At 29.6% G+C, this 26,074-nt stretch overlaps 2 protein-coding genes across 4 annotated transcripts; one reads left to right on the top strand and one right to left on the bottom strand.

The window, feature by feature from the left end:
* Positions 1 to 7,630: 7,630 nt before the first annotated feature.
* Positions 7,631 to 11,375, top strand: LOC130828331 (trans-cinnamate:CoA ligase, peroxisomal-like). Its single transcript, XM_057694259.1, has 2 exons — positions 7,631 to 7,923; positions 9,534 to 11,375. Exons 1-2 carry the CDS (start codon positions 7,726 to 7,728, stop codon positions 11,151 to 11,153), a joined length of 1,818 nt encoding a protein of 605 aa, XP_057550242.1. The 5' UTR covers positions 7,631 to 7,725; the 3' UTR covers positions 11,154 to 11,375.
* A 1,967-nt stretch (positions 11,376 to 13,342) lies between these two features.
* On the bottom strand, positions 13,343 to 20,518 carry LOC130828332 (ras-related protein RHN1). Of its 3 annotated transcripts, none has more exons than XM_057694260.1 (8): positions 20,166 to 20,518; positions 19,937 to 20,014; positions 19,669 to 19,836; positions 17,544 to 17,592; positions 17,345 to 17,418; positions 15,878 to 15,971; positions 14,018 to 14,140; positions 13,343 to 13,815 (listed from the first exon to the last, which is right to left on the bottom strand). In XM_057694260.1, the coding sequence occupies exons 1-7, from the start codon at positions 20,202 to 20,204 to the stop codon at positions 14,040 to 14,042; spliced, it is 603 nt and encodes a 200-aa protein (XP_057550243.1). In that variant the 5' UTR covers positions 20,205 to 20,518; the 3' UTR covers positions 13,343 to 13,815; positions 14,018 to 14,039. The 3 variants fall into 3 exon arrangements, with proteins under 3 accessions (XP_057550243.1, XP_057550244.1, XP_057550245.1); XM_057694261.1 differs by having other exon boundaries at positions 13,343 to 13,861; XM_057694262.1 differs by having other exon boundaries at positions 13,343 to 13,855; positions 20,166 to 20,413.
* Between the last annotated feature and the right edge of the window lie 5,556 nt (positions 20,519 to 26,074).

A 26,074-nucleotide genomic window follows, 5' to 3' on the forward strand; every position in this document is an offset into this window, starting at 1 on the left:
GTTTTAGTTAGTCTATGACAATTTGTTATATGATCGTCTCATGAAAAATCTTGTGTGGACATATTTACGGAGCACCCGTGCACTTGGGCCCTCAAACCCACGAGTAATGAGCATTGACTTGTATACAACACAGTCAACACTTAATGAGTTTAACTTTTTCCTAAAACCATATGGCATTAAGAGGATTACTGACCATTATATATACAAGTCTACAACCTACTATTTTAGCGATGTGGGATATTTCTCACATGTGACGTATTTTCAACACTCCCCCTCAAATGTGAACCCATTTTTTTTTAATTTTGCGAGCACATCATTCTTTTCAAACCTGCAAATTTTTATGGAAGAGCGATTTATTTTGTTTCCTGTTGACCGAAAACTATCGGCTCTAATACCATGATAAATATGTTAACAGACTTGTAGATAAGACCCGCATAAGAGGAGAGTTTAGTGCATATAAACCTGATGAGGTTCCATCATAAAACCAATTGAAATAGGAGAAGTAGCCCATCAAGTATATATATTAGTCAGACTCTTTTTAATTTTTCAATCTCTTTAATTTTTCGATGTGGGATGTATGCAGCGTTGTTCTTGAGGGTAGTATGAGGTGTAGCCGCCTAGGGCCCAGCTCTTGAAGGGGCCCAAATTGAGTTAATTCTTATAATTTAAAATTAGTATTTGCATAAATAGCTTGTGGCATGAATCAAACTTGTAGCAAGGTTTTTCAGTTAAACACATGACTACTAAACTACATAGTTGGAGAAAAAATAAATAAAACTTTACTTATATACTAAGACCCATTTTTTATTTTTTGCCTAGGGCCCAAAATTTAACAAAAACGATACCAAATATATGTGAGTATTTTTCAATATTTTTAAGTCTAATAATATATATTTAATTGAGAGGAGAGTCAATTCTCTGAATATGAGTCATTAAACAATGTAGAAGGCTTTCTATTTGTGTTCAATCGAGTAATGAAGTCCTGCAGACGCTCCAACAAAATAAGGAGTACGTACATACTACAAGTCTACAACAATTTTTTTAAAAAAATAAAAATTATGGTAAGAAAAGTAAAGATAAATAAATACTTCTAATTTATTCTAGATAGTTTTTTTAGACTATTTGGAAAATTCAAGCTTTTGATATAAAGTAATATCATTGACAAATTAATAATTAATTACATACTTTGTCATATTTTGACTTTATTAATGAAATTAATGAAAGTAATCTTTTACTCATAAAATTAAATGTCAATTTTAATTTTTAATTTCAACGACAAAAAATTACTTTCTATTTGCACTATTTATTATTTTATGATATTTTATACATTGCGATTAATATACGAGAAAAAATATATTTATGTAAAATATTATTTTACTCTTTTCTATTTGGTAAAAGAAAACACATCAATTTACTTCTTTACCCTCGATTAACTTTCTCACTTTTCACTCGTCTTTTTCAAATTATATCTTTTTTTTTAACTATTTAAATATTTATTCTTGTATTCATCACCAGCCTACAAGGTTAACATTGAAAAATTACTCACTTTCTTACACTTCCTTAATTTGTGTACACTTTCTCTATGGTGCATCTAAACACACAAAGGAATATAAAATTCTCCCTCGGTTTATATAAAATTAAAATAACTACATAAAAAAATAAATAGATAAGATGAAAAAAGTTAATTTATGAATAATATTAAAAGAGTAATAGAAAATATTGCCAAAAAAATTTAAGATATCTAATTAAGTGTAATAAATTAAATTAAAAAAAATAAATGTAAAGTGGTGGGATTACTTTACATAACTATTTTAACAACTACCGTACTTTGAAAAAATGAAGTCAAGAAGTCCCATTATTTAAATAAAAAAGTAAATAAATAAATAAACGGTCTATAACAATAAAGTTTATTTATTAGCGAAAGTTCAGTGTCTTGCAGGGATACGACGAATTGGTACTTAATAAAGTAGAAAGAAACAAAGACTTTTATGTACACACTTGACGGATTCCATGCATTTTGACTAATTCTATTTGATTCTACAAATTCAAATGGACTAAATATCATTTCCTATCTATAGAATCTCATTGAGCATTTTACATGCTACGTAACTAAATCAGCTCAATAAAAAACTTAAGTTTATTGTTAAAATTTTAGAATATATAATACGTATTATATTTTATCATGTCTTCTTACACAATAATAAGAATATAATACTTAACTTTTTTTATAGATGATGCTTAATATTTCAATTTAAAATGCGGGCATAAAGATTTCACTATGGCTATGACTATGGCTATGGACACTATATCATAAAACGAATACAATTAAAAGTTTACACTAATAGTTAAGACATTAGAATTTGTTTTATACACTATGATGTGACCTGTAAATAAATTACTCTTTAATTTTATTAATTAAAGAAATCACATTCAAATTTTCAAATTTATAATTTGACTAATATATTTTAAATATTTTATTAATTTAATTTGAAGATTTTTGTCTTTCAACATATCACATCAACATGGTTAAAGACATGAAGGTGATATGTTGAACGATGGGAAATGCCAAAATAAATAATTAGGTAAATGAGAATTGATTTTATAAATTATGACGTACTATTGAAAGTGATACAATTGATTTAAGTGAGTTAATATCTGATTCTCAAGACTAAAGACTTGAAGTTGAGCTTTATAGAGATTAATCAATGTTGAAAATTTTCATTCAAACCATTTAAAATTAAAGTAAGATTTTTTTTTAATTTTTTAAATTAAATAAAAAAAAAAGTTAAAATAGATAGGTCAAGCAATATCATTAAGTTAAACAAAAGAAACTTGCAAATTATTTAAAGACTAGTTGAAAATTATAGTCTAAGTTTATAGTTAATGGGAACTTAAACAAGTATTTTATTTTAAATTATGAATTTCAATTATAAAATCATAAATGAAGAATTTGAGAATAATAAGATTTGAGTAATTATTTTTAAATTCTCAATTTTAACTACTTTAAATTAGTTGTGAAATTTAATCTAAATCCAAATATTAAAATTTTTAATTTTTTAAATAATAAATTTAAATTAATTTTAAATTTTCAAATGAAATAAATTTCGATTTCAAATGCTCAACCTTCATTGCAATTTGCACTTCCAAACATGAATCCAACATTTGTTCTACCTAACTCGTGTTCACATTTAGAAGAGTAGTATTATTATTTTTATATTATTTTTATTCATATTATTTTATTCGAGAGTTGGCCACAGAAGCACTACATGAAAAGTATTGATAGAAATAATCCTTTAAGCAATGATGAGAATCCAGCTTTTAGCCACATGGGGAAAAATGTCATGTGGTGTATCATGTTTATGTGTTTTTGGTTTTTTTAAGCGGTGGATAAATATTTTATTTTCTATCTGATAATTTTAAATTTTTAAATTTTTTATTTGGTAGATAAAAGTCGACAATAAAAGTTGATAATGATTATTTATGTTATTATTATCCATTAGATTAAAAAGATGATGAAAGATGTGATGAAACAAATGATAAAATTTGGTGTATAAGATTAAAAATGAAAAATAATGTTTTAAATTTTAAAGTAGGCATTTTACAAATTAAAAAAATGTCTTAAGTTAAAAATAGGCATTATAATAACTAAAATAGGTATTTTAGACTCAAACTAAGTGTTTCAAGATTCAAAGTAGGTGTTACAAGTACTAAAATAAGGTATTGTTAAACTTAAACTAGATGTTTTAACATCCAAATTTGGTGTTTTAAAATCAAAAAGTAATTGTTAATAAGTACTAAAGTAGATATTGTAAGACTTAAAGTAGGTGTTTCATTTAAAAATACGATGATTTTGATCCTCCCTAGATAAAAAATAGGCTTGAATTATTGAAAAGTTCAATTGAATGCTATATTTTAAAAAAGTTTTACTATTTTTTTTTTATTTTGTCCATCTTTTAGACATAAATAAGCAGAATTTTTTTAATCTAATGGTATTTAAAATGGGGTGATAAAGATAACATTTCATTAAGAGACTATCTTTCATAAGAATTATTGTATAAGTAATTATGCCACACATTTTTATATTTTTCATCCATATATTTAACTTATTTTTTAAACTTTTATCATTTAATTTTACTATACAAAACAAAAAAAACTTTCATTTTAATTTTCTTTTATCTTGCAAAAATAAAAGCACAGACAATGACGTATCGACAGTAGGAAATCTATAATCTTAATATTTAAGTGCCAAGTGTCCATTTAATTGTGGTGAGTACTTTTGGTGCAGGATGAAATCATTATCAGATATTCGCTCCAACTACTAAATTCCAAACATTTCAATTTCTAATGGGAGTTACTAAATTTCACCATCCTTTTTCATTTTATCGCCACCACTTTTTACAAAATTACGTATTTGCCCTTGAAGTTTAAAAAATTACAAAATTGCCACTCCTTACAAATTTCTTATTTATAATAATAATAATAATAATAATAATAATAATAAAAAACTTTTTATATTCTTAAAAAAGAATATAAATAAAATTAATAATAATAACAGTAATAATAATAATAATAATAATAATAATAATAATAATAATAATAATAAAATTAAAATTAATAATTAAAAAAAAAAAAATTGAGTTGCCCAAAATTGGGCGATTGAACCATGGTTCAGTCGCCCAATTTTGGGCGACTCAATTTTTTTTTTTTTTTTTTTTTGCTTTTTGGAAAATAATAATAATAATACTAATACTAATAATAATAATTTATAGATTAATGTGGCCTATTAGTTTAGTTGGTTAGAGCGTTGTACTAATAACATAAAGGTCATAAAAAAATTAATAATTATTAAATAATGACTTATGCAGGTCTCGAACCTGTGACCTTTATGTTATTAGTACAACACTCTAACCAACTAAGCTAATAGGCCACATTAATTTATAAGTTATTATTGTTAGTATTAGTATTATTATTATTATTTTTCAAAAAGCAAAAAAAAAAAAAAAAAAAATTGAGTCGCTCAAAATTGGGTGACTGAACCGGTCGCCCGGTTCTGGGCGACTGAACCATGGTTCAATCGCCCCGTTCTGGGCGACTGGACCCCGGTTCAATCGCCCAATTTTGTGCGACTCAATTTTTTTTTTTTTCTTTTTGGAAAATAATAATAATAATAATATTATTATTATTAATTTTATTTATATTCTTTTTGAAGAATATAAAAAAGTTAATTATTATTATTATTGTTATTGATATAATAATAATAATAATAATAATAATAATAATAATTATTATTATTATTATTATTATTATTATTATTATTATAAATAAGAAATTTGAAATGAGTGGTAAAATTGTAATTTTTTAAAAATCAGGGGCAAATTCGTAATTTCATTTGGAGAGGGGTGGCGATAAAATGAAAAGGGTGGCGAAATTTAAGGATCGAGTTTCTAAGGGAATCATAATCCACACTTTTTATTTAATTTTTATTCACAAATTTAATTTATAATTCTCACATTTTTTATAAAATACTTTCTTTATTCTTTAAAAAAGTTTCTGTTTGTAATTTTAAGGTGTTTTATTTGTTATTCTTCCATAAAAAATCTTTCTGTTATATCACAAATTTAAGACAAAATTAGCTTTACATATCCTCATTTTAATATTTTAATAATGCATATGGTCTTAGATATCTTCCATTAATTTTATTTTAGCATTTTTATATTGTTTATGGTTCTCACATGTTTCCGCCAAATTAGTTGTGGTTCTCATAATTTTTTTCATTGACTTTCTTTAAATGTATTTTGATATTTGTGAATTGTGATGCTCATTTTCCTTTATCAAATTTATTATTTAATAAAGTAATATATTCAGTTTATTCACTATCTAAAAAATTTTATTTTTCTTAATTCTCATGAAAATTCTTAATGGAAACTTTTCTTAAGAATAGAAAAAATATTATTTTATCCACTTTTTTATTTTTTTTTTCCTAATTATCATGGGGGCAAAATTAATGAGAGAAAGGGAAGAAGAGTACAGATTCAAAATATTATCTCACATTTGCAGCTACAATTATTTGGCCCCAATAACAAGTGTTGCAGGAAATAAAATCATTTGGCTTAGGACTTGGGATTTATGACCAGAAACAATCAGCACTATTCACATGAAATTGTTTAAGGACTCGTTTAAAACACTAATTCAATTATTAATATTTTTAATTACGCACATAAATAATATACTCCAAATTATAAATCAATAGAATTGACATTAAAATGATTTTAACAAGTTTTCATATGACTATCTTAACATATAGATTAATTACAGTATGAAAATTAATTGACATTGATAAGTAGTTCGAAAGTGTTATTGGATGCAAGTAAAAAAAAAAAAGAAAGTACTACTAAAGTATGTACTAATCTTAAAATGTCCTCCCTTCATTCTTTAAAAGAAGTTCTTACTTTCTATTTTTAATGTGTTTTATTTGTTGTTCTTATAAGGAATTTTTCCATTTATATCAAAAATTTTGGATAAAAATAACCTTATTCATCTTCATTTTAATATTTTAATAATGTTTATGGTCCTCATATATCTTCCACTAACTTCATTTTAACATTTTTATTTTCCTTATGATCCCCACATGTTTTTCACTAACTTTATAAAAATATTTTTTAATTAGTTGTTGTCCCTATATTTTTTCCATTAACTATCCTTTTAATATTTTTTAATATTTGTGGTCCCCACTTTTCTCTCTATCAATTTTATTATTCAGTAAAATAATATCTTCACAATCTAAAGATTCTATTTTTCTTAATTTTTGTTTACATTTCTTATGGGAACTTCATTAAGGAACGAAGGGATTATTACCTTCTATTCAACCCATTAATTTCATTTAATTTTTCACATTTGCCGATGCAACATTTTAGTCTTTAATATCTCTTATTGTTTATAATTATATATTATAAAAGTTGATATTAATAATCCTTGTATTGAGACGAATCAAATAAGATTTGACATGACTATATTTCAGCTTATAGATTAACAATAAAATACAAATTAAGAGTGATAAGTGAATATTTACAAATGCAAATTTTGAGGTCAAATAATTTTATTTGTGAGTTTTAAAAAATTTTAAAAAGTTGATATTTAGAAAATATACTTCTATATTGAGAAAAAATTCTATCAAGATCTCACATAAATATGTTTTTTCATATAGATCAATGAAAAATCATAATCAAAATTTGACATTAAAATTCGTAATTCTATTTAAAAAGAACATGAAAACAAAGTAAGTACTTACTATTATTAGGTTGATGTACACAAATACCATACATCATATCTATATATATCACTTTTACTTCGATTAAATAAGACATGAAAGTTGGTGAATGTAAAATACTTCAAACGTGCAACAGAAAAGTCAATGAAAAAATGACTAAACAAACTGTTTGAAACGAAACTATTTGGTAAACATGAAAGTAATTTCAATGCCTATTTCCACATTTTTTTTCTTCAGTCGTTAAATAGACTTGGAGAAGTCTAAGTCCAGCCCGACCCAACTCAACCCAGCCCGACCCGCCTTGAAAGATTCTATATATATGAGCACAGATGCTTAGGCTCTTAGCATGTTTTCATAGTGCATGCTTAGCCAATACCCATTACATTTACATATATATATATATATATATATATATTTTTTGTGTCTTAAATTTCTTTCACTTGTGAAAATTAATAAAAATGGAGAGTTTAAATAAGTGTGATGCAAATTATGCAGCACTAACACCAATTACGTTTGTGAAAAGAGCAGCAAAGTTTTATGCAGACCGGACTTCTATTATTTATGGTGATGCCAGGTTCACTTGGAAACAAACTTATGATCGCTGTTGTCGTCTCGCTTCGTCCCTCATTTCCCTTGGCCTTGCCAAGAATCATGTGGTTAGCTTCATTCTCTCTTCAAACGTAGTTGTTTTTTGATTTTGTTGCATTTTATATTTTGAATCACTTCATCGATTTTGTTACGATTTTTGTCGTAAATTAATGGTTGAGGCCTCATAATATCTTAATTATACTCTAACATGTTTCCATGAGAGCCCTTTGGGATAAATATGTTGACGTCTTATTTGACGTTAAATATTCCATTTTAAATAAAGAGTTATTGAGATTCGAACGTGTGATCTCTTGTCACATTGGCTTCTAATACCATGTTAAGGAAATAATTCAATCAAAAGATTAAGCTGATATTGAGAACTCTTTTTTTTATCTATTGTAAAAAGAAATAATACCATCATCATCATACTCACTATATCCCACTCATAAGAACTATGATCAGGATCTAAGAAAGAAAGAAAGACAATAATTCATATCCATAAAAAAAGTACAATCAAAGAATCCTTTAATACAAAAGCGAGAATCAAATCTATATTTCCGAAAAACATATTATCTAAACTTACATAAGTGGATAATTACCAAGATATAGATGGACAATAGATATTAATTACTTCTAATTATATTATTAACCAGTTTCTAGTTCACATGGGATTTTAAAAGAATGGGTAGATCTGGTAAAAAAAATGAAGTGGTAGATATTTTATTGAAATACAATAGATTGGTGTAGAGTTATTTTTATGAGAGATTATCTTTTAGTAAAATGATTGTAAAATAAGGAGCACATATGCTAATAATTATATTGGTAGTTATTTAACCCATGTATTAGAACGTCTGATAGTGAAACGTTTAATTCACACAAGAATTTATAGACTATTTAGCTCGAGTTAAAACAGTCTTAAATAAGAATTTGTGTTTAAATATTAATTTCTTTTCCCTGATTTGGATTTATGATGTGGGTTATTAACTTATTATATTATAGTGGATTATTATTATATTATTATGGAGGATTTTTTTTGAATAATATTATTATATTAATATATTAATCTTTTAGTATCTGTACTTAGTCGGTGACATTAGAATAACCTTATTTTTCATTTTAGTGTGTGCTATGAAATAATTGAAAGGCACGAGCTGAAGGACATGCGTTAAAGCCCAGCACTTATATGGACCCTATTTTAATATAGACTAATTTAAAATAATATAATTTTTTCAATAATTATACTTGATGTTACATATCAAATAAAAAAAACAAATTATTTTTGTACCTTTTAAGTTGATATACACCGAAATAGTTTAGACCAAGTTCATAATTAACTTTCTCCATAAATGTTGCACCATTTTTCATAAGTCTTAAATTTTTACTTAGTTTTTAATCTATAACTTAAAATATAGATTAGTGGTATCTTATTTGATTCCTCTCATTGCAAAGATTATAAATATCAAATTTTTACAATTTTTATTATTCATAATTATAGATGTTAAGAATTGAATTATTCTATTAAACTGCGTGAAAAGTCAAACGTTGCAAGTATTTTGAAACGGAATCCGTCAATTGTCACTACTCACTCGTTCTATATACGTTGCAAGTATTCTATATACGTGGCAATTAGCGAATCATATGATACTGATCTGAGCATTATTGATGTTATTGATAACAGGTATCAGTATTAGCTCCGAACATACCAGCAGTATATGAGATGCATTTTGCAGTACCAATGGCTGGAGGTGTGCTAAACACAATCAATAGTATGCTTAATGCTGAAACAATCAAGACTATTCTTACTCATTCAGAGGCCAAGTTTCTATTTGTGGACTATGAGTTCATTCCAAAAGCTTGCCAAGCATTGCGCCTACTAAAAACCGAAAACAAACAAGCGATTCTACCCACTATGATCCTGATAAATGAAATAGGGTATCCTATAAACAACAATGGATCTGAAATCAAGCAAGGTGATTTCAAATACGAGCAACTAATGATGAATAGCAATCATGATTTGGTGGCCGAGTCCTCCCTTCCTGTTATGGATGTCGATTACCCTGTAAGATTAAATCGCAAACGAAGCTATAATATGGTTGAATATGAACAAATGATCGAATTGGGGAATCCTGGTTTCGCAGGTGTTAAATTGGTTGATGAATGGGATCCGATTACTTTGAACTACACTTCTGGCACGACTTCTGCACCAAAAGGAGTCGTGTATAGTCATCGTGGGGCGTATCTTAGTACTCTAAGTATGCTTCTAGGTTGGGAAATGGGGACTGAACCTGTTTATTTGTGGTCATTACCGATGTTTCATTGCAACGGGTGGACATTCACTTGGGGGATAGCAGCTCGCGGAGGGACTAATGTTTGTATTCGCAAAACAACTGCGTCAGAGATTTATCGGAGCATTGCTTTACATGGGGTTACACACATGTGTTGTGCACCTGTCGTGTTCAATATCATTCGTCAGGCCAAACCAGAGGAACGAGTGCAGATTAGGTCACGAGTCCAAATCCTAACGGGTGGTGCCCCTCCGCCTGCTGTGTTGGTACAAGAGATGGAGGATCTCGGGTTCCATATTGTGCACGCTTATGGACTAACAGAGGCTACCGGGCCTGCTTTAGTGTGCGAGTGGCAAACAAGATGGGATCCATTACCCCGCGAGGAAAAAGCAGAGTTGAAAGCGCGTCAAGGGGTGAGTGTCCTTAGCATGGAAGATATTGATGTGAGGGACGTCAAGACACATAAACCTGTGCCTCATAACGGATCAACAACAGGTGAGATTGTGATTCGAGGAAGTGGCATGATGAAGGGATACTTAAAAAACGAGAAGGAAACTTCTAAGGCTTTTGAAGGTGGATGGTTTCATACAGGTGATGTTGGTGTGATACACCCAGATGGATATATAGAAATTAAAGACAGGCTAAAAGATGTGATTATATCAGGTGGTGAGAATATCAGTAGTGTGGAAGTCGAAAACGTGATATCTAAACATCCTAACGTGTTGGAAGTAGCTGTTGTTGCAATGCCTCATTCGCATTGGGGTGAAACCCCATGCGCGTTTGTGGTTAAGAAGACTAACGAGAATTTGACCGAGCAAGAGGTGTTGATACATTGTAGGAGTAACTTAACATCCTACATGTTACCTAGTAGGATTATATTTTTGGACAAGTTACCCAGGACCGAGTCTGGTAAACCACAAAAGAATTTGTTGAGGGTTATAGCCAAAAAATCGGTAAATTGGAGTAATCGACATCATGAAAATCACTCCATAACTACAGCTTCACGCCTATAGTCTATCTTAGTTTACCTAGTTCCTTTATTAACTTGTTTAGTATCAATGTACATTTGATTCCCAAGAGTTTCTATTTTTTTGAGTTATTTTGTCTATTTTAGTTTTGAGACCCACATTATAATTATATATATATATATATATATATATGTATCGCGTTTGAATAATGTTATTGTGTATTTACTATGACACAGTTGAATTATTTTTGTAACCAAAATATGTTAGTTTAGAAAATAAGAAAATATATTAGTTAGTTGAGAACACAATGAGTTGGAGTATATTTTAAAAAGAACATGGGTTAGACAAATAATAATAAATTTTCACAATTAAATTGTTTTTATTTCATTACCTAATATTATTAAATAACTTATAAATTATAGGTACAGTGTATTTTTTATTTATTTGAAATTGCAGATAATATTTACAACAAAGAGTTAACCATAAATATCTTTGTTATCACTAACAAAAATAAAGTGAAATAAAAAAAAATTACATTAGTTATAAAAAAGTAATACTTACCATAAATAAAACATGCTCGATAAACTTAATTTAAAGGAATTGTACCAAACCAAACCTAAAGATAATCTCCGAGAACACTCAAATCATATGTCAAGAAGTTGGCATATATACAACATAATTAAGGTAATTAATACAAAGCTAGTGACATTTATGACTAATGAAATGTCTTATTTGTTTCTAATTTCATCATTAATCATCATAATTAGTTGGTAATTTGGTTTGATGATGTGAACCAATAATCATAACTAACTTTTTCTAAGCAAAGTTACATCTTGTGAATTTGTACACTTAAGCTTGTCGGATTTGTGAAGCTTAATTCCATCTCTTGTCTTTTCAATGATGCCAACATTAGTTGGGGAACACTTAATTAGCGATTTAAGCCTAAATTAATGTTTCACTCAACACATCAATACCAAACAAATGCAAATAAAATACTAACCAATATATAATCTATTGCTAGAATCAAATTTTGTCTCTATTGGAAAGCAGATACTATTTTTTAAATAAGGTTTTGAGTTCGATTCTCACCTAATCTTCACTCGATACTCAGGGTTGTTTTCGAACTTTTGAGGGCCTTAAGTGAAAGCTAAATATGAGCCTTTTGAGTACAAATGTGTATTTTTTTTATGTGAAAATAATAAACTAATATTTTTATTTTATTAAAAAGCTTTGATTTATTCAATTAATTTGATTAAAGAAGAAAATACAATAGAATAATGATAGCACTACAACACTAATTAGTTAATTGAATATTATCAATGGAAAAAATAAATCAAACACTACCTATTAGCCAAAAATAAATCGACATAGATGATACAAAGACTTACGTATATTGCTAATTATATTATATTATATTTTAATATTTAATTCAAACATCGGATATATTAATTTTTTGGTGCCCTTAAAATTATGGGGCTTTGAGCCGCTATTCATGTCGTAAAGTCGACCTACTTTCACTCCCCAGTCCTCCCTCAACCTACTTTATAATAAAAAAGAAAATTTTCTTTTTTATATTGAGATTAAATTTTGAGTTTTGAGTAGATTTTTTTTATATGGTTGGTGTATAGAGTAGAATTGAGTATACTTATCACCTTATTAGCTTAAATAGTTGAGCAATGTAATATTGTGCAAAAATATAGGTTAAAATGCTACAAATGCTATATTAATTGTGATTATCTACTTAGTTTATTTTTGAAAATGAAAAAAAAAATATATTTTGATAGAAAGCATTATTAATTATTTAACATATAGAAGCTCTATTTGATATGTAGTATTATAGTTGAAAACAAAGTGTTTGGTATGTACAATTAAAATTTAAAATATGTACCATCTATAGAATTACAACCCAAGTGTTCAGTTTTGGTTTTTGTAAAATGCTTAGAAACTTGAAAATAAAGTTTTAGATTTATTTTTTTATATTACAGGATAAAATAAAATAAAAAGTTAAATGAAAATCAAATTCAAAACCTTATCCAAAAAAAGTAATATTTACTCCAATTAAAATAATACCCAGTTCTGCAATCACTTTTACTATCTCTATAAAGCATATATTCATGATATATTTAATTTGGATAGTTAAAATTAGAACCTACTTTTACTTTCAGGTCATGAAATTTTGCTTTGGTTCAAAATTAATTCAAATTGAACTGTTTTTGATCACAACTCAAGAAAGATCATTTCGAATTCTCATTCAGCCATAAATATCCGAATTCAATTCTCAATCAATTAGGATTGTGTTCAAAACAAGCACTTTAAGATGCAATTCTAAAATACTCTTTGCATTTCGATTGGCATTTGTTCCCAGATCCATTTTCACTCCGATTTGAGCATTCATGGGTCTCAATGATTCTTTCTCGCATCAACGGTGCAAAATCAAGTTTTGAATATCTCTAATAATAAACCATAAACTTATAAAACGAACAATATATACTTGCAGCAATTTCTGACAACATAATACAAAAACAAGCATAATATATTTGAGCTCAAGCAGTAGTAAAAATAAGCTTCAGTAAGCAAAGTTACACACCACTTTACAATTTTCTAAGATCCAAAGATGTAACACCCACGAATATATATTCATGATTTGCGTCGTAACAGCGCTGGAGTTCTTGGCATCTCTGATCTCTCCTATTCTGAAACACTTTTCCTGATCAACCAAAACACTCACTTCATTTACAGCTTGATTGCTGAAACTACAATGCAAGTAAACAAATATAAATCAAATGGCAGATGCCATCTCTACAGGAATTGTCGCCATAAGGAAATTCTACAGGGAGCATCACGTTTCAAAAAGCAATTATAGGCATCAGCTGTAATATAGTACAACTTCAATGTAAGATCAAACATACATGTAATAACTCTGCATAATGCTTAAGAACAGCATGTTGAAGACTTGGCACCATCCCCTTGTCGGTCAACAAGAACCATTCCAGCTGAATTCTGTGCCGGTTGGGCCCTTGGTAATCTTTTAGCTGATTTACAGGTGAAACTTCATGTTAGCAATGAATGGCAAAGAAATAACTTTTAAAAGGCAAAATTATAGAATCAAGACTAGTACTTCCTCGTTATTCCAATCACTTGTCTCACTGCACATCAAATGTCTTGATTCCTTATCTGGTGACCTTTTGTTCTTACTTATGCCCTCGTGGGATCTAACTATTTACACAATTGTCATTAAATTATCAACTTTTCCATTACTCATTCTTCCCATATGGTATCTCCCTTTTTTCTTAAAATTGATGCCAACTCAAAAGTGACATTTGATTAGAATAGGAGGGAGAAGCATAAATTTGTACATGAATAAAGGGAGAAGTATAAATTTCTTCATGAATAATGATACCAAAATTATGTTGAAGGTCAGTTTCTGAACTTCCTGGGGAAGGATACAAAGATAAATAGGTCTGGGAACCATGGTTTAACAATGATAAAACAGGTGATAGAGAATATACAAGATGAACAGCAAATAAAATTACTGCATATACATTAATGTACTGATGAACTCTATAGAAGACTAGGGATGTAAAACGCAAGCAGAAGACAGCCTTACAAAAGCCTTGGGGGCTAAAACCCTAAAACTATCAGGTCTGTGTATACTCATGGGAAATATTCAAAGGGGACTAATAAATCCTAACCGGCTTTACATTTAACCTCACATATTCTAAAGCTATTTCTCAAATATTTTGACACGTGCTTCAATCAACAAAGGATTCCTCAACAAATTGTTCCACAGCCATATAACCAATAAATCATAATGTAAGATGCGAACACCTTTCCCCAGAAATATTGATAGTAACAGATGAAAATCGAGGATGAACGTGATTGCAGTAACGCGGGCTCAGTGTTGACACGTATCATGGACATTGGAATGTTAATTGTTAACTTGAAAAATAATGTATTTATCGTAGTAATTCAAGTTTTTTAAAACATAAAGTATATTTAAATTTAAGCTTATAAATAACCTTTAAGAACCTAATGAATATTTTTAAGGTATGATGAAAATGTTACGATAATTGTTACTCCATAATTTTAAATGGCAGGTTACATAACAGGAATTTGCAAAATGATAAATTCAAAATCCATTGTAAAGCTAATGATCCATATCAAATATCTAGTGATGTAATGATCTTGCATTTCCAGATCATTGTACTATCCACAACTATCTAAAACATTAGTGTGTAAGATGCAGACAAAATCATATCTAGCAAGGATTTTGAACTTGTTGTCCATCCATTGCTCTACGTTTTCCAGCTATTTTCTTCTCCATACCCACATATACTTTTTATTTTCTATGGTTAAAACTTATTATCTCCTCAGTCCTCACTCTACCACAACTCTCAACATTTAACTTTATTTAATGATGCCAAACCCTATTATTAAAATAATTATGGCAATGCAATAAATACTTATGTTCTAATTTGTTGCAACATTTGTCATTTTGAGAAACATCATATTTGTTTCAATGTTTCTGTTTTGACTATCCCGCCCCAATTTAGGTTCTCACTTTTTCTAAACTCTTCCAACTTCTCCCTCACATTTCTTCTCTCCCCACTTGCCCCCACTATTCCTTTCCACCACTTCTTTGGTTGCAACCAATTAAAAGCAAAGGAAATAATATCTAACGGCATAATTCCACTTTACCAAAATGGAATGCACATTCAGATCCCCTAACAAACAGAATAGCTAACAAGTATAAACAATTTGTCACACACCTATTTCATAGAATATCTCATTAACATTCTGAGCTGTTTTTGCCGATGTTTCCATAAAGAAAAGACCATTCTCTTCAGCATACATACGTGCTTCCTGCAAAATCATCAAACACAATTGCAATTAGCAAATCTCAATTTAAAAACAAATGTTGCACAGACTTGAATAATCATGTCCAACTTCAATGTGTCCAAATATCACACTCAACCATTTTAAAACAGGAATTCTCATGTTTTAGTCTCATGCGAAGGTAATTTAGATGAAATGGAAAGACCAGCAGACTGAAACAGTAAAGTAAAAAAAACAGCTTTTGCACTATTAAATCATCCTACGTATTGCAGTCCACGACCATATAATTTTTTCATTTCTTCGAACATGGGCATGTCGGTTAAGAGAAAATTAGAAGAAAAATAGAATGAAAGGAATTTTTTTTGGCACAACAGAAGAGTATTTTGACAGTCAACACCAGTCACTTAAGCACAAAAACCAGAACCTAGGTATCCATCTTGCATATGAATTAAATCTTAAAGCTTTAATACTTTGACACTTGGATATGTATTATGTACCCATACCAGTACCTGACATTCACCCTTTACTATATAACAGTCCACACGCACATGCACGCACAATGACAATGCAATAGGAGAACCTAAGATATAAAGGTGCTACATTTGTAGGAGGTAGGAATTATACAGAACTTATAGAGTAGCAAAAATCTGAGAGTGGAAGCCAATTTATTAACAGCTTTCCAAGCTAAAACACAACCGGAAATCAACTCATTACATTCAGTCACGGAAAGAGAGGGGGGGGGGGGGGGGGGGGGGGGTTGTCACTTACAACAAAGATGGGTTGTCATGCATGACAATGCCATACAAATAACAGTCTCCAGAGGAACCATATTTGATGCTATAAGTCACAAATTAGCCATACTTCTGACACAGTTCACAAGACCAAGATCATATATGAATTGAATACCATCATGATCAATTTTGCTTCAAGCTGCAGCGTGAAAATTTTTTCATAGCCATGTTGGACATTTACAATCCGACAAGCGTTAGAGAGCTTAGCACGACACTTCAATTTGAGGTACACATCTCCAACTCCAACCAAATATAAATCAAGATAAGTGTCAATGGGAGGAGATGAGGATTGAAGATAATGCAACGCATGCAAAAATGAGCTGGGACATATTTTTTGAAAAAGTCATACCATACATGTCAATTCAAAAGCGTGCAAATAGTTTTTGCACATAAAAACGTCATGCAAGGTTTCCAAAACTGTGTATATGTTAAATAAAAGTCAACTCCCATCTCCTGTGTCCATTTTGGAATTATCTTAAGAGTTTAATGTAAAATAGGGGGAAAAGGAAATTGGCATGGAACGTTCTTAAATGCTTTGCAAAGAACAAATTGATAATATCGCAATTCACATGTACTAGAGTCAAATATTTGGACAAATATCAAACTTACGTCAGCTGAAACAATCCTTCTTTCTTCCAAATCAGCTTTGTTCCCCGCGAGTGCCATGACCATATTTGGATTCCCTGCCATAACAAACCATCAACACACCATGAAGTCATGAACCATGATAAGGGCAAAGATAGTTGCCTATTTTAAACATTCTATAAACAAAACCATAAATCAATAAGTGTAATCAGGCTGCACATACCTTGCTTTTGAAGTTCCTGTACCCACTTCTTAGCACGAGAAAAAGAATCCTGAAAGATTTTTGGCAATCAGAAAGATAAGGGTTGCGATTTTCCAAAACGAGAGTTTGGGGAAAATCAAGATAAAAATCACATTAAATCAAGAGAAAAAACGCCTAACAAAATGGACAACGTACCCACAAAAGCACATAGGTGTGCCATCATGTATGTTTTGAAAAATTTACTTAAAATATTTAAGCAAACAAACAAATGTACCCTATAACCCGTACAATATAAAATCACCAAAATATCACAGCTAGAGATCGAGATTAGCACATCCTTTATCAACAATTTAAAATAAAACCAGCCACCAGAATGTCTTCAATCACAGGCACTAAATACAACAAGCACTTGCATTAAAGAACTCAGCAACTTAGCCATGGATACATCTTTATGAAAAAAATTCTAATTTGGTCAAACAAAGTAAGTGAACTAGACATCAATCAAAAATTAACGGTGTAACACCCGTTGGCCAAAAAAAGCTAAACTCAAATCAGCCAAAAAGAACTATTGATATTTGACCAAATAATTTGCAAATAATTACACGAGAACTAAGAAAAGCATCCATTGAAAATTATTATAGTAAAATTGATAACATTTTTTAAATAAAAACAATTTCAATATTTTCAAAAACTATACACAAAAGATTTCACGTTTCTCATGAGATTCACTTAGTTTCGACTTTCTCATCTTAATTCTGTTAATATCTATAGCCAAGCGCAGGTTGTCTTGTTTCCTTAGCACCAATTATTTTTTGATAGCTATAGAGTTTTGGCGCTTGGCTATCATGAGATCAATTTCATTTACCAAAACGATAATATAAGAAAATTAATCATGAGAGTACTAATATACAACAATCAAATTAAAAATTGACATAAAATATTGATAACCATGTGTCTATTAACCTTCTAAAGGCCAACAAATTATAAAAGATAAAAATTTCCCCAAGAGGATTAAACTTCTAAAAGGTAAAGTGTTACTAGGGTCTAGGAAAAATATATTGATTACTAGGGCGAAGTTAGAAAAAGATAAGTCAGCAAAGAATAATCATTGAGACTTATTAGTTACATTGCCAGTCAAGAAACAAAGCAGCACCTCAAAGAATAAGCATTTGACCAGCATGCACAAATTTCAGACATGGAACAAAAAGCTAAAGCATTAGAAACGTCTGTAAAAAGCACTCAATGTTCTAAGCTTCTAACCTTAGCAGGAGGATTCTGAAATAAATAATCTATCTAATTGGGGTAATGGCATATTGTTGTATTCACTAATTTATGCAGATCACTCCTTAACCTCCCCCTTCTCAACCAATGTTGTCTATTTTGTTTGAACAAAAGGGCATAAGTGTGTCAAAAATCATTTGCCTATAGTTGTCTATAGAATTATCGAGACATCAACTAATTTAACTACAAAGCTGGTCCAAGGATCAGGTATAGACAGGACACATTCCAAACAACTTCAAACTTCAGTGTGTCGCTGTAGGTGAACCATCACAAATACGAAAGGTAGCAATACAAGTTTTTCCAGGCAAAGCAGCTCAAAAACCACCTAACTAACCTCGTAATTCAAACCCAATCCCAATTCACGTATAAGTAACATCAGTGGTTTAACTCCAATATATCATACAAATGAATATATTGCTTCTAAACTAAATCAGTGAAACATACTCACTGGCACCTTCATACTTCATAATAACACCCTCACCTAAACCCTTCCATTTTTCCAGTACATTGTACATATAATCCTTGCATAAAATTAAACCCCAAAATAAACACATTCTCAGCACAAAGATGGAGAAAATAGTTCAATATTTCAAAATATACGCCCTCAAAATCCCATGCTAAATTTCATATAGTCATTCACAATAAAAAAAAAACATCCAAATTTAGTTTCTTCTCTTCCACAGAGCATAAAACAAAATCAAGTACTAGTACAAAACTCCATCCGTATCATAATGTTGTTTACACATCCCATTTTCGGCGTTCCCTTGAACTTCAATGTTTCGTCACTCTCTCCCAATTCTTTTTCTAGTACAATATCAAGACAATAATAAATAAATAAAAGTGAAAAGAGAGATTATCATTGTACCGAGCTAGTAATGTCGTAGACAATAATTGCAGCAGCAGCGCCTCTATAATACATAGGAGCCAAACTATGGTACCTCTCTTGACCTGCAGTATCCCATATCTCAAACTTTACTGTCGCGTCATTCACCGCTAATGTCTGCGAGAAAAACGCGGCTCCGATCGTTGATTCCTGCGCCACAAAACAGGCCAAAAACACAATCATTAATAACCAATTCATCATTTAAGATTCGCAGCTCAGAAGAAAAAAAAAAAAAGAAGAAGAAATTCACCTGAAATTCGAGGAATTGACCTTTGACAAAACGAAGAACGACGCTAGATTTTCCAGCACCCATATCTCCAAGAAGCACCTGAATCCAAAAAAAATTCGAATAAAATGACTAAAAATTTGATAATTAAACTAAAATTAAAAAGATCGGAAGAGGAAAACCTAGAATTGCCAAAAAAAAAAAAAAAAAAAAAAAGTGAAAAGGAGGAGTAATCGAGGAAGGAAAAACCTACCAATTTAGCATTTAGATTGTTGTGGCCGATCGTTGCCATAGCTGGAAAAAGAGGAGATTACAGAGAAGAAAGAGAGAGATTCTGCGATTGTATAGAGAGAAAAAGAGGAGATGCAGACGATGACTTTGATGATGAATGATGAATGATGAATGATGAATGATGAATAATGCTGGTTGGTTTGTTGAGAGAGTCGGAAGTTTCTTCAGCGAGATTTAAGAGAAAAGAGTAATTTTGATAGACACGTTTTGTCTACTGAAATACAAACCTTATTTATTCTTGCTTGTCATGAATTTACATGATTGCCAATTTCAAATTTCCTATTATAACTATGAGTACTCTATTAATTATGTACTCTTCCATCTTTAACTATAAAAAAACTATTGAAAGTTTATTTTATTTTGGGAAACATTGCGTGGCATCGAACTTTCATGAAAGTTATTGATAGCATTTTTACAAGATTTTTTCGCATGGTAACATCCAATTTATGCCTTATTTAATTGTCGTAGCATTTTTCGTTAAATTCTTGTCAATTTTCGTTTAGTTCATCATTTTGACGTTTCCACCCTTATTGAGTGTTGATTGTTGTCTTTATAATTCGCCCTAAACATTATTGATGAATTAAACGGTAATTTAAACGTCAAAATCGTAAATTAAACATTTGAGAGCATAAAAATGGTTTAGGGCAAATTATAACGACAACAACTAACACTTAATAAGGGTAAAAACGTCAAAATAGTAAATTAAACATAAATTGATAAGAATTTAAAAGAAAATGTTACGGCAGTTAGATAAGGCATAAACTAAATGCTACCGTGTGGAAAAATCTTACAAAAGTGCTACCACTAGCATTTCATAAAAGTTTGATACTACCATGTGGAATTTTCCTTTTATTTTTTTAGATATGGTGAGTTAAAGTTTTGGGATATTTAGAAATAAAAATAATATATAAAGAATATAAGGGGTGAAGTCATATCCAAAAATAGATTTGGAGTTAAGGTCACTGTGACATATTAAAATAAAAAATAAAGAAAATTGAGTACGACAGAGGTAGTAATGTTTAACCTAAGTCTAAAGTATAAAAGTCGGGAATCGTTTTACCGCTTTCATACAGGATTTTATTCACATATAATTCTACTATTTTCTTAATCTAACCTATAATGCAAAACAAAAGTCCAAAATCAAAGATATTAATAAAATAATGAAGGTGAAAGAATTTTCAAACCCATCGTTTGCTTTAGGTTTAAATATTTTTTGAAGTTTCTATTTATTATCTACGACAATCATGTGCATGGGTGAAAGTTGTATTAGGATGAATGATCTTCTTCATAAGTTCTTATGTTGCATCTTTTATTTTAATTTATTATTGTTTTAACATTGTTTATGACCGTTAATTTTGGTCCAAAGTCCACATAAAGGGAAAAGTTGAGTGTCAATCAAATTATTAAAATTTAGTCACATTTCATAATTACTAGCCGATCCAATAATTTATATTTAAGTCGTTGATATTATTATTGTTATTATATTGTATTAAATGAAGGAATATAGTCATTGATTAGAAAAGTCAACCTCTTATTATAATGCACATAGAATGTTATCAACAAACATTCTCATCATTTGATTACATGATCAACCACAAATTAAAATTGATTAATTAGAAGGAGATATGTATATTTAGTAATTTATTATAATGTGACTTTCGTTTATTCTCATTTATATATTTTAACTTTTTCTAATTTCTAATATCATACAGAACATTCAATTTCTCTCTTTCTAACGTAGTATAATTTATTATTATTACACTAACAGAACAAAAAGTAACAACTCTTCTTATTTTGTTAAAAGCAACCTAAAACAACAATATGAATAAGGCATTGTACAAATTAGTTGTAACCGTCTCGTGAAGGCAAACACTAATTGGAATATAGTATTAATCAAGCGGAAGCTTAATTTTGCCAACACAATTAAGGGGTTACTTAAAGGTGAAACCAATGCAATATAACATAAGTCTTAACTATCCAAAATAAAGGAAAATTACAACCAAATTGAAATAAGTCCAAAGTTCAAATTACGTCCGTAAAATAGTCTAAATCTAAACAACTAAACTAACAGTCTTTCAATTAATCTAAACAAATGGGGAGTCATACTCCAACTCGAGTTCATCTTTTGCTCGCATATCCATTTTTCGTCGATGTGCCATAGGGGTTCACTCTAAAAACAAAACCATTGGAAAAACATACAAAGCATAGAATCAGCAAAAAGGCTTAGTATAAACACACCAATGTCCGTCAAACAAGTTATTAAAACCTTTTTGATTTGAGTAAATTCATTTTGAAATATACTTTTTCATTTGATAAATCATATTATCATTCAAATTCAGTTCAATAGTTCTATAGTCATTTTAAATTCTCAATTTTCATCTAAATCATAAAATCTCAATGGATCAAAATCAATTTCAAACTCATAAATTTAAATAATTAAAATTTTTTTAAAAATTTATCAATAAAAAAAGAGAGAGAAACAGTACTTGCCCTTCCCCAATTCTTTAACGTGTACCTTCCCCTTCCCTAATCAACTGATCAATGAACACCCCCCATCCATTTGCCCTAACTTCGCTTCAAATGAACTCTTCTTCGTTCTTGAATTGCAGTTTCAAATTCAGAAAAAAAAATTCATATTTGTTTGATTTCAATTGATCCGCCATCTTTAAATTCAAGAAAAGCTTCCATTTTCAAATTTAGAGAAGTTTCGAATCAAATCAACTCTTTTCGTTCTTTGAATTTAATTGTCATTGAACCGCCATCTTTGAACATAAGGAAATGCTTCCATCTTTCTTTCTCTTTTAAGAAGGATCAACTGACGTCATTTAAAACTAGTGTCATTCACCAACTGGCGTGCAGGTGTATACCTTTCTTCTTCATTATCTTGTTTACTAGCGTAATTGGATTTAATTTCCTACATTTATGGGTTTCTTCTATGAAGATTCATCAGTATTACTGGTTGATTGGTATTTAGAGTTTTTGATTATTTTTTCTTTTGGTTAGTTGTTTTGTTTGTATACGGAGACAATGGTATTTTGAGTTTTGTTTATTTATGGCCAGTTTGATTGATGGTAACGAAGTAACGAGAATGAAATATTGTAATGATAATAGTAATGAAGAAATAGATATAAGAATTGATAATGAAAATTCTTTTATTTGGTGTATATGACTAAAGAATGGTAATGGAAGATAATATTCCATTGATTGCATTTAATTGTTAATAATAAAAAATGGTAATGACTTATAGTTTTATTATTGTATATTTGTATCTAAAAACATTATTGTATCTAAATTATTCTATTTAATGATTCTTTTTTTAATAATAATATTTTTTTGGATAATTACATATATTACCTTTTTTTTTCTTCATTATTTTTTTTCTTCAACTCGAAACAACATTACGTTATTTTATTACCACAGTAATACTTCATTACCATTACAGCCTAATACCAGGTTGTTTGATGGTAATAAAAATGGCCCTTTTTGATAATTTCATTACCTTATTTTATTACCATCCATTACCATTGAAGGCATCCAAACAACCAAATTTTATATTACTTAATTTTATTACCATTACCGCCCTCTAATACCATGTACCAAACGGGCCGTTACATGTTTATGAGTATGATGTTTGTCTGCTTGAGATTAGGTCAAATTGGTTAGGGTCTGTTGAGTCGCAACGTATGTTGGGATTCCTCGTATTTGGCCAGTTGGTTTGTTAAAATCGGATGTGGTGACGTGTTGTGGTTTGTGGTCTTGTGGACGGTCGAGGCTACTATTTGTGGTGAGCTTAATTAAAGCACACTTTGCTCTAGGGTCTTATTAAACATTGCCACCCTTTCTCATTTTATCGTTACTTTCACCTCCTGAAATTACGAATTTGCCCCTAAAGTTTAAAAAATTACAAAATTATCACTGGACTTAAAACTTAATTAACAAATGTAAATCACACTTAAGAACACTATTAACACTTTAATCCCTAAGATTTCTCTATATATATTGAATTCTCAGACGCGTTCTTATATGATGTACGAATTCAAACACAGTACTATCTCTCTAAAAACTCTCTAAAAACGTTCTTCGGTTTTAAACAAGCTGTTACTTGTAAACGATTAACTATGGCTAACGAAAGCGACTATGAATCGTATCCGGTACGTAAATTTTTCGATTTGAATCGGCGTAATTTTTATAAAAAAAAAATTCGAATAAAACTGATGGACTGAACCATGGTCCAGTCGCCCAGTTTTGTGCGACTGAACCATGGTTCAGTCGTCCAGTTTTGTGCGATTAAATTTTTTTTTATTTTTTTATTTATATTATTATTTTTTTATTTGTTATTATTATTATTAATTTTATTATTTGTATTTTTTTTATTATTATTCTTATTATTATTATTATTATTATTATTTTTTTTTTTTTTTTTTTTTTTTTAGTATTAGTATTTTAAATAATTTTTGTTATTATTATTATTTATATTTTCATTATTAATGTAATTAATTTATATTATTTTTATTTGAAATTTGCAGGAGTTTGAAAACTTCGGAGACAACGTAGATTACTCCGGTAGCTTTGTTACGGATAGGGATTTTGTTTCCTAAGATGAATTACATAGTTGGGCCGATGCGATAGCAATAACAATTGGTTTTCAATTTACACGTGCTTCTTATAAAAAAAAGGACGTTGTAGAGTTAGTGTGTATTTAAGATGTCACCGCTATGGTAATATTAGGGGTGATTTACATAATCTAGATAATACATGTCCGACCTAGTTCTAAAAGTAGTCATAAACCAGAAGAAAGACCTTGGACGGTAAGGGTGTGTCTTGGTGAAAAAGGAAGACATAACCACCCGTTCTTAGTGTACAGAAATGGTCATGTAAGAGCAAATAGGATCAATGTAGATATTCGGGAGCACATACGACAGCTTAGTGAAACCGGAATGCAACCGGCCTTTATTATGAATTCTATTAGAGAAATTTTTCCTGGTTTTTATGCTAATATGAATCAGATATATAATATTAGACAATCAATAAGGAGAGAAGAGATGGAGGGTAGGACTCCCCTTCAACATTGTCTTTATATAGCCACAGAACTTAATTACGTGGTCTGGACAGACTTGGATAGTGAATGAGAATTGAGCAGATTATTAGTTGCAAATCCTACGTCTATCCAAATGATACGTACATGACCGTATGTTGTGTTGATAGATACAACGTACAAAACGAACAACCAAAAGTGGCCACTATGTGAAGTGATCGGAATGACGCCAACCAATCACAACTTCTTGGTTGCGTTCTGTTTGATGCGAGATGAGGCGGCTGTGTCATATTCTTGGGTGTTGCAGGAATTGAGAGATATTTTCGGCACAGCTCAGACTCCTAGCGTCATTGTAATCGATCGAGACGAACGGTTTATCTGCAGCTATTCGTGACGTCTTCCCAGGAAAAAAGGTTTTGTTGATTAATTATTGTCTTTCTATCTATTGAATATGTCTTAACTACTCTGGATGCTGCTAGTCTGGTCATCAAGAAGGGTTCGCACTGGGTCCAGCGCACTCGACCTTTGGGCAATACTGTGTCTAAAAAAACCATTTCTTTTTCCTTGATTACGAGCCATTTACTACAATTTTTGATAATTTAAGTAAATATTAATAATAAATGAACATAATCAAACATTACGTTAAATTAACCACATGAAAAAAAAACAATATTTAATTAGCAACAATAAAATTTAACTAATAATTACCAACAAATATAATATTACAACATATTTATTATTACGATTATCAATAATATTATTGTAATTAATTTTCTGAATTCACAATAATCATAATAATAATAATAACAATATTAAAAAAAAAATAACATTAATAA

Source organism: Amaranthus tricolor, chromosome 12 (assembly GCF_026212465.1).
Source record: "Amaranthus tricolor cultivar Red isolate AtriRed21 chromosome 12, ASM2621246v1, whole genome shotgun sequence".
In the NCBI taxonomy this organism is placed as follows: Eukaryota; Viridiplantae; Streptophyta; class Magnoliopsida; order Caryophyllales; family Amaranthaceae; genus Amaranthus; species Amaranthus tricolor.

Coding starts and splice junctions, on each gene's coding strand:
- LOC130828332 (XM_057694260.1), bottom strand. CDS start 20,204: ATGGCAACGATCGGCCACAACAATCTAAATGCTAAATTG. Junction 19,837..19,936: donor GTCAATTCCTCGAATTTCAG/GTGAATTTCTTC, acceptor TTTGTGGCGCAG/GAATCAACGATCGGAGCCGC. Junction 17,593..19,668: donor TCTACGACATTACTAGCTCG/GTACAATGATAA, acceptor AAAATCTTTCAG/GATTCTTTTTCTCGTGCTAA.
- LOC130828331 (XM_057694259.1), top strand. CDS start 7,726: ATGGAGAGTTTAAATAAGTGTGATGCAAATTATGCAGCACTAACACCA. Junction 7,924..9,533: donor GCCTTGCCAAGAATCATGTG/GTTAGCTTCATT, acceptor TATTGATAACAG/GTATCAGTATTAGCTCCGAA.